Source organism: Salmo salar, chromosome ssa05 (genome assembly GCF_905237065.1).
Source record: "Salmo salar chromosome ssa05, Ssal_v3.1, whole genome shotgun sequence".
Taxonomy (NCBI): Eukaryota; Metazoa; Chordata; class Actinopteri; order Salmoniformes; family Salmonidae; genus Salmo; species Salmo salar.
The window spans coordinates 31,372,557-31,387,422 of record NC_059446.1 but is presented as its reverse complement, the minus strand read 5'-3'; the positions used below and the strand labels follow the sequence as shown (position 1 = coordinate 31,387,422).

At 42.8% G+C, this 14,866-nt stretch overlaps 1 protein-coding gene across 1 annotated transcript in view; it reads right to left on the bottom strand.

Annotated features, from left to right (window-relative positions):
• The window catches only part of LOC106604622 (protocadherin Fat 4), a 98,447-nt gene that overhangs the window by 23,214 nt on the left and 60,367 nt on the right, over positions 1 to 14,866 (bottom strand). The window contains exons 3-6 of the mRNA XM_014199440.2: positions 13,034 to 13,295; positions 11,961 to 12,311; positions 9,417 to 10,339; positions 6,320 to 6,494 (exon numbers count right to left, since the gene is read on the bottom strand). Coding sequence (XP_014054915.2) covers positions 6,320 to 6,494; positions 9,417 to 10,339; positions 11,961 to 12,311; positions 13,034 to 13,295 — 1,711 coding nt within the window. The remainder of the gene's footprint in view (positions 1 to 6,319; positions 6,495 to 9,416; positions 10,340 to 11,960; positions 12,312 to 13,033; positions 13,296 to 14,866) is intronic.

Here is a 14,866-nt window from a genome sequence, read left to right as displayed (position 1 = left end):
CTCCAAGACAAGGATTGCCCCGAGACTCATAGTGGTGTCAGCAAGCTCTGCAATAGTGTTGCTACATTCTAAGCCCAAGCTAAGTCCTGACGAGAGGCCTGTCTCCACAGTTAACTTTTTATTTTCCAAGACTACAGGCTGATGGTATTCAGATAACCCTGTAGATTCCATCGGCAGCCATTACAGTACGGGAGAAATAAGACAATGATAGAGACATTGAGTCATCATAGCCGATTTCACACGCAGAAACACAACACCTCAGATAAATACTTTAAGCACTAACGCAGTGTGAAGATCCCTCACCACTTTAATTCAATCAGAAAAGCAATACCAATTTAAGCATGATTCATTCCCCCTAGGCTCGCTCAATGACAATTTGGCCAGCTGAGACCAAAACATAACTGTATTTGATATTTCTAAATTATACCAAAGAGACTGGTGTGGTCGTGAGAAGAACAATGTTCAATTCCTTCCTAATATGCAATTATTTCATTTAAGCCTGTGCGCCTAAAATGTTTGTTATTGGTGGGATCAAATGAGCGAATGGGAGAACCCTAAATAACCCTTAGGTGTCAGCGTCCAAAATAACAAGCCCTGAAGACTCACTGGGAGCGCTGTGTTCCATCTGCTTTGCCTGCTCTGGCTTAAACACACACTGACAGCTTTCCCTGTAAGCCGGCCATAAGCCCTCCCCAGTAAGCATTGTCTAGCATAAACATATGGCAGAGTCTAAGCACCTTATTAGTGTACATTACCAGAGGACAAATCACATTAGCCCTGGAAAAGGTGGCATGGGCCATCCTTTCAGAGCTGGAGGGGGTACAAAAGACATATAATTACAATTAAACTATCTGAAGCTGGTTGGTGAGCATATGCCACACACGGAGATCCGTGCAGGGAGTTGACTTGAAGGAAATGGCTGCATCCCCCTGAGAAAGGTTGTTGTGTCCTCCAGGGATTGGCCAGTCTGAGCAGTGGTAAGAGCTGGGTTTGGGTGTCTTACTGACACTGGGGATAATCTCTGCCTTCAAAACCATTGAGTGATCTCACGTTGAACACCCTGGTTCATCAGAACAATAGCATCGTTGTCCAAAATCTAGGGTTCATTAAAGTTGGAAGCTCCAGACAGGTTGACTTAGGAAGAAGGATGGATGTGTACATTTATCTGACAGCCATCTGTAGCTGGGAGGTTAAGGCTAAACTGTTAATTACGCTTTATGGACAGCGGCTAGATTGTGTTCTTTTGGGACGGCGTAAATAAAACACATCATTACTCACAGTGAATTGGCCGCCATCTCGCCTGACATTGACATTTTTCTCCTCCTGAGAACCTGTTGCTTTGCGACCAAAGCTCCTTTTAATGCGCCCGCTACAACACGCCTGAATGGGGATGGTGAAGCTGTGTTTGTAGGGTGCGAGCTATCCCACTGCTGCGTTTGCCAAATGTAACAAAGTAAACAGGGATTTTTCTCACACTTAATGAGCGAGATAATATAAAAGGACATTCCCAGCTATACACAACAGACCACTCCCCGTTTCAAAACCCTATTTCTAATAATACAGCAATCTCAGAAGTATTCATCAAATTATACCTAAAATGTTATAGAGCTTTCAGTTATTTATGGAGTGCTGTGTCTGAATGGTTAGACATATTTTTCCCCCATTATGTTATGAATAGGGGTTGGCGGTTTGCAGACAGACAGGAAAAGTCCATTCATAGACAAACTGCCATTTTCTCCTACTGCAGGGCACGTACTGGGAGTTTATGAAGTGATTTGCCTTTTGTGCTTTATTACCAAGGCGCTTTTCATTTGCTGAACTGTTCAATGGTTTTGACATTGTTGTCGTCCAGTAGGCCCACAGGTCTTTTAAATGACATGTTTTTCCTGCTGTATCCAAAAGTGAAAAAGAGTGACAACTGAAGAGCCGTCTATGCCGTTAGTTTTCGATGCCTATGGAGTACCACTTAGAAGACATTATTGGAATTATTGTGGCGGGCAAATCGCTTATTTGAGATGAACTGTGTTGTGTGTTAGTGGTGTGATCATGGTTGAGAAGACTGCCTCAGGGTCACAGAGAGCCACGGTTTTTAAAACGTGGATCTCCTGGCTGCCGCAAAGCACTAATCATCCAACCCACACCACCTCTTTAAAACACTTATTAGACACTAAAGCTATTTACACAAACATTATGTTCCCGCAATTGTTAAGCGGACCAGAAACCAGGAGTGGAAAAATGAGGCATAGGAAAAAAAACGTCCTGCAAGACCACATTGTTACTGCGCCGGTTTTTAAGAGTTGATCTAGAATGTTACAGGTCTGTTAAAGTTCATTTGAGGAACCTGATATTTTATTTGGCCTCGTCTTGTGTTGCCACTAGTCTGCCTTGGAGAGGACTTCAGAAATGGACCCCATTAAATATTTATTGTGGCCAGCTTTGGACAATGATTTGGCAAGGTCCCATCTATGCTTTTACAACATGTATCAGTAATTCTCCAAGCTTTGTTAGCTTCACTTTCCATTGAAATCATTCTACTGAGCTAAGTACTAAAGCACAGTAGGGGCGAGGTGAGACATCTCTCAAAAACCTCTTTAAAAAGCAATAATTATAATCCAAGACAAAGATCATCTTTAAGATGACCAGACCATTCGTTCCTAACAGGGATGAATCCTACGCAGGAAATACTTAAGAAACCTAGGAGATTTACAGACCAGATTCATAAAAGATCCTGCATTCAAACGGGACGTTCATTACAATCCTTTATCTGCTAAGCGGCCGTTTAGACCTGAAAGGGAGAAAGTACACACACTTTGGCCCTATGGCGAGATGTGAAAGAGGGGATTTCTATGCGATGGTAAGCGCCGCCATAGGCATGGGCTGGGGGATTTACTGTGTCCTCCTCTTTAAGAAATGAGACCAAACGTGATGCATGTCAACATTCCTCAGGGGACGTTCTCACCACACGCACAGGCACTAGACAATGGAGAAATTCTACAGTATGAGAGTGAGCACAACTTGTTAACGTTCAACGTCATCTAGCATTACACAAAGGCAGTAGTCTATCGTGCATTATAAGTGTGCTATAAGCATTCACAACGGAGAACGGCTCCCAAGACAGCCTAAATGAATGCGTGTATAATGCACTCAGGTTACATCAACAGTCAGTGTAGTACCTTGACAAGGAATGTCCACATGCATTTCTATATTACTTTCCATTATTTTCAACCTAAGAAATAAAAGGTGTACAGCCATTGTACAAACGGTACAAATACAGCAAACGATACAGCCAACTCAACATGTGATAGAGTCGCCTTGTACAGATCTGTCTCCGGGTGATGACCTCATCAAAGGTCACGGTCAATGCCAATGCCAATAACAACCATGCACACATGAATAGCAATCCGACTATACTGCAGGTAAGTACAATACATATTCAATGTAATTGTTTATAAAGTGTCCACACTATAACACGTCTTCCCCCTTCATTTCAACCCCCCGTAAGGAAAGAACATAAGGTTAAGCAGTAAACCACATCAGTGTTTTGTTTTCTCTTCTTCACACCACTGTAGAACTTCTGCTAGTGTTACTGTAAATGTAAACAAACAAAACAATCTGCGTTAATACATGAGCTACACTGTAAACATATGGCCTTCTAAAATTCCTGTTTTGTGAGAAGCAACTCTATGAAAGTTAACGATGCATTCTCAAGGTTTGCTGCTACCATAACTTACCAACATGTCATACAGAGAATGTGTTTTTTGAAACTGTGGTGGCTGAGAAAAACAGTTCCAGTATCAGTCATTGCCAACATATTGTAGCGTGTGTGTGTGTGTCCAATGTCTATTGTATGTGTGTGTATGTGTTCAGATTTTTTATTGTTCTACATTTTTCTATGAGGGGGATAACTTGTACTGGTATGTGGCTAGGCAGTGGGCTACAAATCTGATTTTCCTTCAGTTGATGCCAGATGTTTGATGTTAAACCCCATATAGCTATTACAGTTGCCTGGGACTCCACAGTCCTGTTATCTTTCTCTCTTGGTCACACTTTTCCCTCAGAAATTATGCCAACAACTTTCCACTGCAAGGGGATCTGATCTTCAAGTTTCCTTTCAACAAGCCTCCTTGTAAAACACCTTTATGCAGCTTGTATTTGTGCCACAATTCGGGCCGGAGCGCGGAGTTCCAAACATTGACAGGAGTGTGCCAAACTCCCTGCTCCCCAGCCAGGAAGCATTATGAGAACCAGGACCAGAGATCTCTTTTGTTTCCATACATTTCATGACAGATTTCACCCAACAGAGTTGGCCCTGAAATTCCACTCAGCCACCGGTTAATGAGCTTACCTTCGATGAAACCCTCAGACAGACCCTGAAAGAGTGGCAGCCACAAGACAGAGGTGCAAAACAAGCCCTGAAGTGGAATTCATTCCATGATCCACACATCAACCATACTTTAACTACACATAACTAATCATAGGCCAACTTTAAGTCACCCAAAGGCATCATCAATTTGACAAGACAGCTAGTTCTGAATTGTGCAGTTAAAACACTTTCCAAAACTACTGTAACTAACCTTTTAAGAAGTGGTCTTGCAGTAAACAATTAGTTAAAATTAGCATATTCAACATCTACCTTAAAGATGTCCTGCCAGATAGTAAATGAGATAACAATTTCCCTCCCTATCTCAGCCTCAGCCTCAACAGGGTCATTTCAACTGTACTGTGATTATGGCTTTTTCAATATTCTACTCAAATCCCTCTTTTTGCATTTTCCTTGGTAAAACTTCCAAAATGTTCTATCAAAATATTTTGCATTTGTTGACAGGGCTTTAAGCAATGGCATAGTTTTGGAGCAGATATAAAAAGGAACACAATGATTGTAATAATTGGTTTAGAATTGTCTAGTTAATCATGATATTCAAAATATCTGAATTTGAGGCTATTGTGAGTAACAAATCAAACAAAATAAGTATAGTTGTGTCACATTTCATGGCTTTGTCACTGCCACAGTTTTAAAAGGCAAGTGCAGAGGCAGTACGTTTGGCTGGATATTAAAGTTATAGATTGTGCCTTTAAATCCTTTGCACATGTCCGAAACAAAGATTGGGGCAAGATGCCACCCAGGGTCTGACACAATACACCTTTGAGACATTGCAAAGAGGGAAGCCCCTACTATAATCCATTATCCTAATGCACACTAGCCAACATTATCGCACACTACAGAGTGAATCTCTTTACTGTAAAATTTCTCACCAAAGTCAATGCCAAGTCAAAAATACCCATCATTACTACTGGTCACATGGTCAGTCCAGGAATGAAACAGAACCACCCTTTCACCATGATGGCCATGCCAGAGTAGACCAAAGAAACATATACTTAACTTCCATACCATGTGATTTGGCTCGGACGAGGATACGCATGTACTCGCTTAACTGCACATTTACTGACCTCTATGGAATAACAACCTAACCTTTTATCTGGATAAAACAAGCTCCACCACTGTATCCAAACAAACAGAGAAGGGCCCTATTCTATCAAATGCTGCAACAAGGTTTTCCGGGATATACTTAAAAAGCCTTGAGCGGAAATAATTAGGGCTGGGAATTACCCGGGACCTCACAATATCATATTATCACGATACTTAGGTGCCAGTACGATATGTATTGTGATTCCATATGTATTGTGATTCGATACAATAATTTTATTGCGATTCGATGTTCCAATTTATTGCGATTAGATGTACTGCTCACCATATGTCTGCTGCAGATGGACAAGAGAGAGCATGAGAAAATGAGTTTTGATCACTCATGAAAATCAAAGTGCTGGAAACAAATTGGCTCCCTATTTAAAAAGAAGCTGGAGAACAAGCGATGAAAGAAAAACACTGGAGTTTCGGTGCAGGTACAGACAACTAGCTGTCAAAACGACACGATATACCGTCAAACGTAGTATCCCTATATTGACATTTGCATGACAAAACAATGCGTAGCTTACAGTGTGAAATAAGAATGAACTCCATGATTTGTTGAAATATTTGCTTTATGTCAAGATTCTTGGGTCTATGTCCATGTGATGGAACACAGATGCATCCTACGAAGCATCGCTCTTCCTTCGCCAGATATCGGCTCTCTTTTCAAGGAGATGATAGACACTAAGTTGAACATGTTGAATATGGTATGCATTTAGCACAGGAGTGCACTTCGAACGCCAACGGATGACGACACATAATAAAACAGTCACTGTCCATCTTCATGCTGTCATGTCAAAAACGCTAGACGCACTTCAAGATTACAAGTTGACCGCTCTCAGCTGGTCTTACCGGAGTCGGTTGCCGTGATGATGAGGGTGTAGTTCCCCTGAGCCTCGCGGTCCACGGTCTGGGTGAGGATCAGCTGACCATTGGACGACAGACTGAAGGCTCCTTCTTCGTTCCCACCGCTCAGCATGTAACTCAGCTGGCCATTGGAACCCAGATCATCATCCCTGGCCATAACCTAGAGAGCAAAGATGAGACGGATCAGTCAGAGTGAAGCACTCCTTATGACTCTGAGGCTATCCTAATATGGACACCGTAAAAATAGATTTTTCTCAGATCAGAAAAATATAAGACTGTAACATCTGTCTGGGAGGATAGACATTACAGAAAATGTGCCAAAAAAATGTCAGATATGATATTGGTCTTTTCCAACCTCCTCTCCTTATGCCGTAAGGTTGGGCATAAATCTTCAGACCAAAAGGACTCATTTGTGAGTGCCAGTCAGTGGTGGAAAAAAACCTCAATTGTTATACTTGAGTAAAAGTAAAGATACCTTAATAGAAAATGACTAAAGTAAAAGTGAAAGTCACCTAGTAAAATACTACTTGAGTAACAGTCTAAACGTATTTGGTTTTAAATATACTTAAGTATCAAAAGTACATGGAATTGCTAAAATGTACTTAAGTATCAAAAGTAAAGTGTTAACCATTTAACATTTCTTAAATTAAGCAAACCATACGACACAATTTCTATTACATTTTTTTATTGACGGATAACCAGAGTCACACTCCAGCACTCAGAAATAATTCACAGATGAAGCATTTGTGTTTAGTGATTCCGCCAGATCAGAGGCAGTAGGGATGACCAGGGATGTTAAGTGTGTGAATTTGACAATTTTCGTGTGAAAATGTCATGAGTACATTTGGGTGTCAGGGAAAATGTATGTAGTAAAAAGTACATTATTTTCTCTTAGGAATGTAGTGAAGTAAAAGTAGGCAAAAATATAAATAGTAAAGTAAAGTACAGATACCCCAAAAAACTACTTAAGTAGTACTTTAAAGTATTTTTACTTAAGTACTTTACACTGCTTGTGACAGTGCATTATGGGCGCTGCCGTTAATGCCCGCCGGGGCACAGATAGAGGGCCACATCAGGTTGGCATTGGGACATGTTCTTGTGTGGCGACCCACCGCTGCTGGAGCCGTTTCCACACATCTGCAAAATACTTTCCTTGTAGGAACAGTATACAGACAAGCTACACTGTGTGTGTCTGCTCGCTGCAGTGGAGACAGGTCCTTTGTGTGTCTCCACACTGCAGTGAGACAGGTTCTTTGTGTGTCTGATCTGCAGCGGAGACAGGTCCTTTGTGTGTCTGCACGCTGCAGTGGAGACAGGTCCTTTGTGTGTCTACTCTGCAGTGGAGACAGGTCCTTTATGTGTCTGCAGTGGAGACAGGTCCTTTGCGTGTTTGCTCTGCAGTGGAGACAGGTCTTTTGTGATTCTGCTCTGCAGTGGAGACAGGTCATTTGTGTGTCTGCATTGGAGACAGGTCCTTTGTGTGTCTGCTCGCTGTAGTGGAGACAGGTATTTTGTGTGTCTGCTCTGCAGTGGAGACAGATCCTTTGTGTGTCTGCAGTAGAGACAGGTCCTTTGTTTGTCTGCTCTGCTGTGGAGACAGATCCTTTGTGTGTCTGCAGTAGAGACATGTCCTTTGTTTGTCTGCTCTGCTGTGGAGACAGACACTTTGTGTGTCTAATCTACAGTGGAGACAGGTCCTTTGTGTGTTTTCTCTGCAGTGGAGACAGGTCCTTTGTGTGTCTGATCTACAGTGGAGACAGGTCCTTTGTGTGTCTGATCTACAGTGGAGACAGGTCCTTTGTGTGTCTGCTCTGCAGTGAAGACAAGTCCTTTGTGTGTCTGCTCTACTGTGGAGACAGGTCATTTGTATGTCTGATCTACAGTGGAGATAGGTCCTTTGTGTGCTTGCTCTGCAGTGGAGACAGGTTCTTTGTGTGTCTGATCTTGTAAGAACTGACGCTGGAGATGAGAAGCAGGAATGGAGAGTTGAACACTTAATTTAGCACAGACATGGAACAGGACAGGAACAGCATCTGAACCGGGTAATACAAAGACATACGACAATCAATGCTGAAGCGGGGAACAGAGCTGAGGAACAGACAGATATAGGGAAGGAAATAACACAGGAGATTGAGTCCAGGTGAGTGCAATGAATCGCTGATGTGCGTGACGAGGGAAGCAGGTGTACGTAATGATGGTGACAGGAGTGCGTAATGCAGGGCAGCCCGGCGCCCTTGAGCGCCAGGGAGGGAGAGTGGGAGCAGACATGACAGATCTACAGTGGAGACAGGTCCTTTGTGTGTCTGATCTACAGTGGAGACAGGTCCTTTGTGTGTATGCTCTGCAGTGGAGACAGGTCCTTTGTGTGTCTGCTCTGCAGTGGAGACAGGTTCTATGTGTGTCTGCTCTGCAGTGGAGACAGGTTCTATGTGTGTCTGCTCTGCAGTGGAGACAGGTCCTTTGTGTGTCTGCTCTGCAGTGGAGACAGGTTCTATGTGTGTCTGCTCTGCAGTGGAGACAGGTCCTTTGTGTGTCTGCTCTGCAGTGGAGACAGGTCCTTTGTGTGTGTGCTCTGCAGTGGAGACGTCCTTTCTCATTCACTTCAATTTGATACTTTGGATTGTAATACCTCAAAGAAATTTTCTAAAGCAATAATTTTTAATCTAAAAAAGAGTGAAACTAGCAGCACTCATTGCTATCATTCTTTATCTTTTTATTGCCTATTTACAAAATCAAGACCACCGTGCCTGATGTTTTTTTATTTATTTAACTAGGAAAGTCCGTTAAGAACAAATTCTTATATTTAATGACTTCTGCTTCCGAGGAACAGTGGGTTAACTGCCTTGTTCAGGGGCAGAATGACAGATTTTTACCTTGTCAGCTCAGTTTGTAAACTGATACCATACATACTTCATGGATTAATATTCCTAGAAATGAAGTTAAGCCATTAGCTTGTTGAAGGTCTAAAGCCTGGAATAGGAATTAGTGCTTTGTTTATGAGACTTAAATTCCCAGTCCAGAAATGTCAATAATGTTTGATCATGATTGTCTAGAATGACTAAAAGTGAAAGATCTCACTGACCTGTAGTATGTTGCTGGGGAGACTCCCCACGTTCTCCTGAACGTTCACAGAGTAAGGAGAGAGCTGGTACACCGGCGGGCAATCGTTCACATCCAACAGCACAATGTTGACTGTGGCGCGGTCCACCCTCGAGCTGCTTCCGCGGTCGGCAGCCTGGACCACCAACGAATAAGACGACCGTACCTCTCGGTCCAGCTGCTTGGCCACCGAGATCCATCCGGTGACCGAGTCAATCCTGAAATCAGAGTTGATGTTGCCCCCAGCGATGGAGAAACGGATCTGCCCGTTGGTTCCCTCATCAGCGTCGCTTGCAAACACCTGGATGACGTCGGAGCCCGTCAGCGTGTCCTCCTCAATCTCGATGTCGTAGATGTTCTGCGAGAAACTGGGCGTATTATCGTTGACGTCCAGCACCAGCATCGTCACATCCATGGCTGAAGACAGAGGCGGCTCGCCCTTATCCTTGGCCACCAAAGTCAATGTATAATTGGACATCTCCTCCCGGTCCAGTTCGCCCACCAGCCTCACGTCTCCACTGATAGTTCCTATGCTGAACTTGTTCCCAAAGGGGCTTTTCAGGGAGTACTCCACGTAGCTGTTGGGCCCGCTGTCTGCATCAATGGCCTGGGCAGTGAAGACCACCGTGTCCACTGGAGTATTCTCCTGGATATAGGTCCTCTTCTGGGAGGTGAAGGTTGGCGGGCAGTCGTTGACGTCCAGCAGGATGATAGACACCTGGGCCGTGCTGGTGTAGCGAGTCATGGGGGCGAGGGCCAGGTCGTGGACAATGACCACCAGGTTGTAGAAGGACTGGGCCTCCCGGTCCAAGGCCTTTCTGGTCTGGAGTACCCCAGCTTTGGTGATGTCAAACTGGCTCTGAGGATCTCCCGATGCGATGGAGTAGAGTAGCTGGGCATTCGGACCTGGAAGACAAGCCATAGCAATAGATTTGGAGTTGGTTACCTTGCGTTAGTTACTTGTACTAGAAAATGTGAAGTTCTGAGGAAGCTTTGTGTGCTTGCTTCAGTTGTTTGTTATGGTAGGGGGTAGTTACAGTATAATGGCTCTTTCTGTTTCAAGTCGAGAAGTATTCATCTGAAAGGGGTAGGATTAGATAACCTTAAAATATCACAGAGAACATGTCATGTGATATACTGCACTGTACCTAAAACAAATCAAGCGTAGATAATTTGGACTGACATATGTTGATGCCAGGTTGTTTATGACTGTTACATACTGTATGGTCTGAATTATAATGTTATATTAGCTATCAACATGCATTTCCACATATTGTCTTAATGTCTTCACAAAAACACCTGTCTCAGCAGCCTTCCAATTTCTTCCTCCAAACGGAGGATGCCTTTATGCAGGGTAATTGATCCTTTTCCAAAGAGAAACCGCACAGCAACTTAAAATCACCTCCTTTACTGGTAGGCCGCATTCTACAATTTTGGGATTTCCCTCACAATCGAAACACTAATTTCAATGAAATAACTAACTACAGAAACCGCACAAATGCAAACTATTAGACCTTGAAATCTAGCTTAATCCTTGTTCCTCCCCTGGAGCCGGTGGAAAACGAGCTTAAATTTTGCATCTGTAATTCAAGTCATTGAGGTATTCATGTGGAAAGCGGCCCAGCACCTTCCCACACTGCAGACGTGTTTACTGAACAGGTAATCCCTTATCAAAAGGCCAAGTCTACTTCTATCCTTAGGTTACAACCACATCTACAGGGGTCAAGGATTGAGGAACTTCTGTAAGTGCTAACAATAATGATTAGTGGGGGGTGGGGGGGGGGCGATAACACAGAGAGAACGCTGAGAGAACATTGGGATAACACAGAGAAACCATTGAGAGAACATTGAGATAACACAGAGGGATCGTTGAGATCCCAGAGAGAACGTTGAGAGAACGTTGAGAGAGAGAATGTCGAGATCGCACAGAGAGAACATTGAGAGAACGTTGTGATCACAGAGAGAGAACGTTGAGAGAAATTTGAGATAACACAGAGAGAACATTGAGAAAACGTTGAGGTCACAGAGAGAGAACGGTGACTGACTATCGACAGAGAGGGTCAATGAGAGCAAGTGGACAGTGGAGGAGAGGAAGCCTGACGTTGGGAGACACAAGACAGGCTTCTGCCCCAGGAATGTGGGTCACAGTAACCGCATTAGGCCTGGTATGGTCAGAGTGGTAATTGCAGTCGGAAAGGGACGGCAGGGCTGTTATAATAGCATGAAGCAGTCTAACGTAACCACCTGAAATGGATAAATTCCTCAAGCCTAGTGGACCGTATTTCACACCATGATTCCAATGTGACAGGAATGAAAAATGGAAAATAAATATATGACTTAATATTATGTTTAGCTAACTGCCTTCACTGCATGATCATTACAGGTATTACGTCATAGAAAAATAGTTATGGGCCATGCTATATTGACCATGTTCACCTGCATTTTTCATGAACCATCATTTTACGTCATCGGTGTGGCAGATGATCCTATTATGGAAATCAGCAACTGACAGAAGGGACATACATACCGTCATCTGCATCACTGGCCCCTACGGTGATGATACTGGAGCCAGGGGGGAGGCTCTCGGTGACCGAAGTGCTGTAAGAGGTGGCGTTGAAGACGGGAGGGTTGTCATTGACGTCCAGGACGTTGAAGTAGACCCTGACCGCACTGGCCTGACCACCGCCGTCCTGGGCCCTCCCGGTCAGGATGTAGTACTGCTGGGATTCATAGTCCAGGGGCCGCGTGACGTTGAAGACCCCCGTGATGGGGTTGAGCAGGAAGGTCTCGTCTTCGTCTTCCTCCTCCAGGGAGTACGTGATCTCGCCGTTCACCCCCGAGTCCGAGTCACTAGCCAGGATCGCCGCCACGATGGAGCCTGACAAGTCAAGAAGCAGACAGTCAGACAGTGAGCATTTGAGAGGGTTTTTGGATTGTTGGATTGGGATTCCCTCACGTTTGCCTACCAACTCCTTCAACTACCATATAAAAAAATACAACATATTTCATATTTCCAAGTGCCACAGTTTGATGAACAGATTCAATGTCCCGGTAACACTTTATTTTAATGGTTTGTAATAAACCATTTATAAGGAATATATAAATTGTGTGTTCACCATTTATTAATAATTACTCCCACATTAATAAACCATTTACTAATCATTATTAAAGTATTTTTGCAGTCCCTAATCTAAAGTGATTGCCATTTATAATGTAGAAATACTTCAAATGTTTTGAGTGACTAGTGTAATTTCTCACAAAAAGATGGGCATGCCATTGGTAGACATTCCTGCAGTACCTGGTAATAGAACAAGCACACAACAAAGGATGTTTAACGAACTATATATACATGTGTGAATATCTGACATTTACAAATATGGGAATAATGATTCATAAACACTTAAAATAAAGTGTTACAATCTTTGTTGACCTAGCTAACTAGCAAAACGTTTGCATTAAAAGCCTTTAAGATATAGATAGACCACATTCATGTGGAATGGCATAAACTTTAGCAGAAATTAATTTGTGAACTTTCACACTGAATAAGCATGAAAGAACCTGGCAGTTACAAGCAACGCCATGTGACATTAAGCCTTTTACCTGGTGTCATATCCTCGGGAATGTCGAAGGAGTACGTTCCACGGGAGAATTTAGGCGTGTGATCGTTGACGTCACTGACAGTGATGTTCAGCCTCATATCTGAGGATTGCTTTCCATCGTCGGCTCGGACCAGCAGGGAGTACTTGGAGCGACGTTCCCGGTCCAGTCTCTTGGTGGCGATCAGGTCCCCCGATTCCGGGTCGATCCGGAAACTGTCATCGGCACCGTTGATAATGGTGTAGGTCACCAGCGCATTAGGACCCTGAAGAAATACAAATATTATTGGTTATTTCTAACAGCAGAAAGATTCAGTATAGATTTTTTATTATGAGGCTTTAATAACCTCTATAGGATTGGTGGGTCCCCCGCGGGACGGTTGAGGTAACGTAGGCTAACGTGATTCCCTGTGGCTCAGTTGGTAGAGCATGGTGTGTGCAACGCCAGGGTTGTGGGTTCGATTCCCACGGGGGGCCAGTACAAAAAAAAAATGCATGAAATGTAAGAAATGTATGCATTCATTACTGTAAGTCGCTCTGGATAAGAGCGTCTGCTAAATGACTAAAATGTAAATGTAATTAGCATGAGGTTGTAAGTAACAAGAAAATTTCCCAGGACATAGACATATCTGATATTGGCAGAAAGCTTAGATTCTTGTTATTCTAACTACACTGTCCAATTTACAATAGCTATTACAGTGAAAGAATACCATGCTATTGTTTGATGAGAGTGCACAGTTATGAACTTGAAAATGTATTAATAAACCAATTAGGCACATTTGGGTAGTCTTGATGCAAAATTTTGAACAGAAATGCAAAGGTTCATTGGATCAGTCTAAAACTGTGCACATACACTGCTGCCATCTAGTTGCAAAAATCTAAATTGTGCCTGGGCTGGAATAATTATCTTGCATTTCAAAGATGATGGTACAAAATACATTTTAAAAAATCATTTTTTCTTTGTATTATCTTTTACCACATCTAATGTGTTATATTTTCCTACATTAATTTAACATTTCCACAAACTGTTTCCCTTTGAAAATGTTCCCTTTCAAATGGTATCAAGAATATGCATATCCTTGCTTCAGGTCCTGAGCTACAGGCAGTTTTAGACGAAAATTGAAAAAAAGGGGCGGATCCTTTTACATGAGACCGTGATGATTAACATAGGTTAAGGGTTATGGTTAGTCAAAGTCCTGAAGGGGGAGAGAGGGACATCATACTACTTTCTTTGTGAGAGTGAAATTCATGTTCACAACCACCCACTGCGCGCGTTCACACTTCTATCAAATACCTTCTTCTAGGGCTAATAGATTATACATTATTATATTAGAAATCTCAATGAGTGAAATATATCGCAAACGCATCACTATTCTCCTCACAGAATAGAATGGTCATATCGGTGGAAAGAAAAACTCACAGGAGCTGAATGGCAGTATTCTCTTGGGCCTTACTCTTGGTCTTTGAACTCTGGGGCTATAGAGTTCCTCTATAAACGCAACTAATAGATCCCTTGATACCTTGGACAAGTACAACCCAGTACACATGTGAAAGCCATAGTGGTCCTTTGCAATTGGAGTAGAGGACTGAACGTGGTATGACAACTGAATAACAGTGGCGACAGAGCTTGACATTTATGTTTGTGCTGAGCACAATACCAGAGCAGGTGACTCTCTCCTGATGTCTGATGCTAAGTGAGGGAAAAAAGTCAACTTCAAAAGCTACCACTTTTCAACAGAGGAATTATGTTTTGACTTGTCAAAAGCTAAAAACATCTTTCATTTCAGGGTGATTTCAAGGGTACTTTTGATCTTGACAATATACAATAAAATGGAGT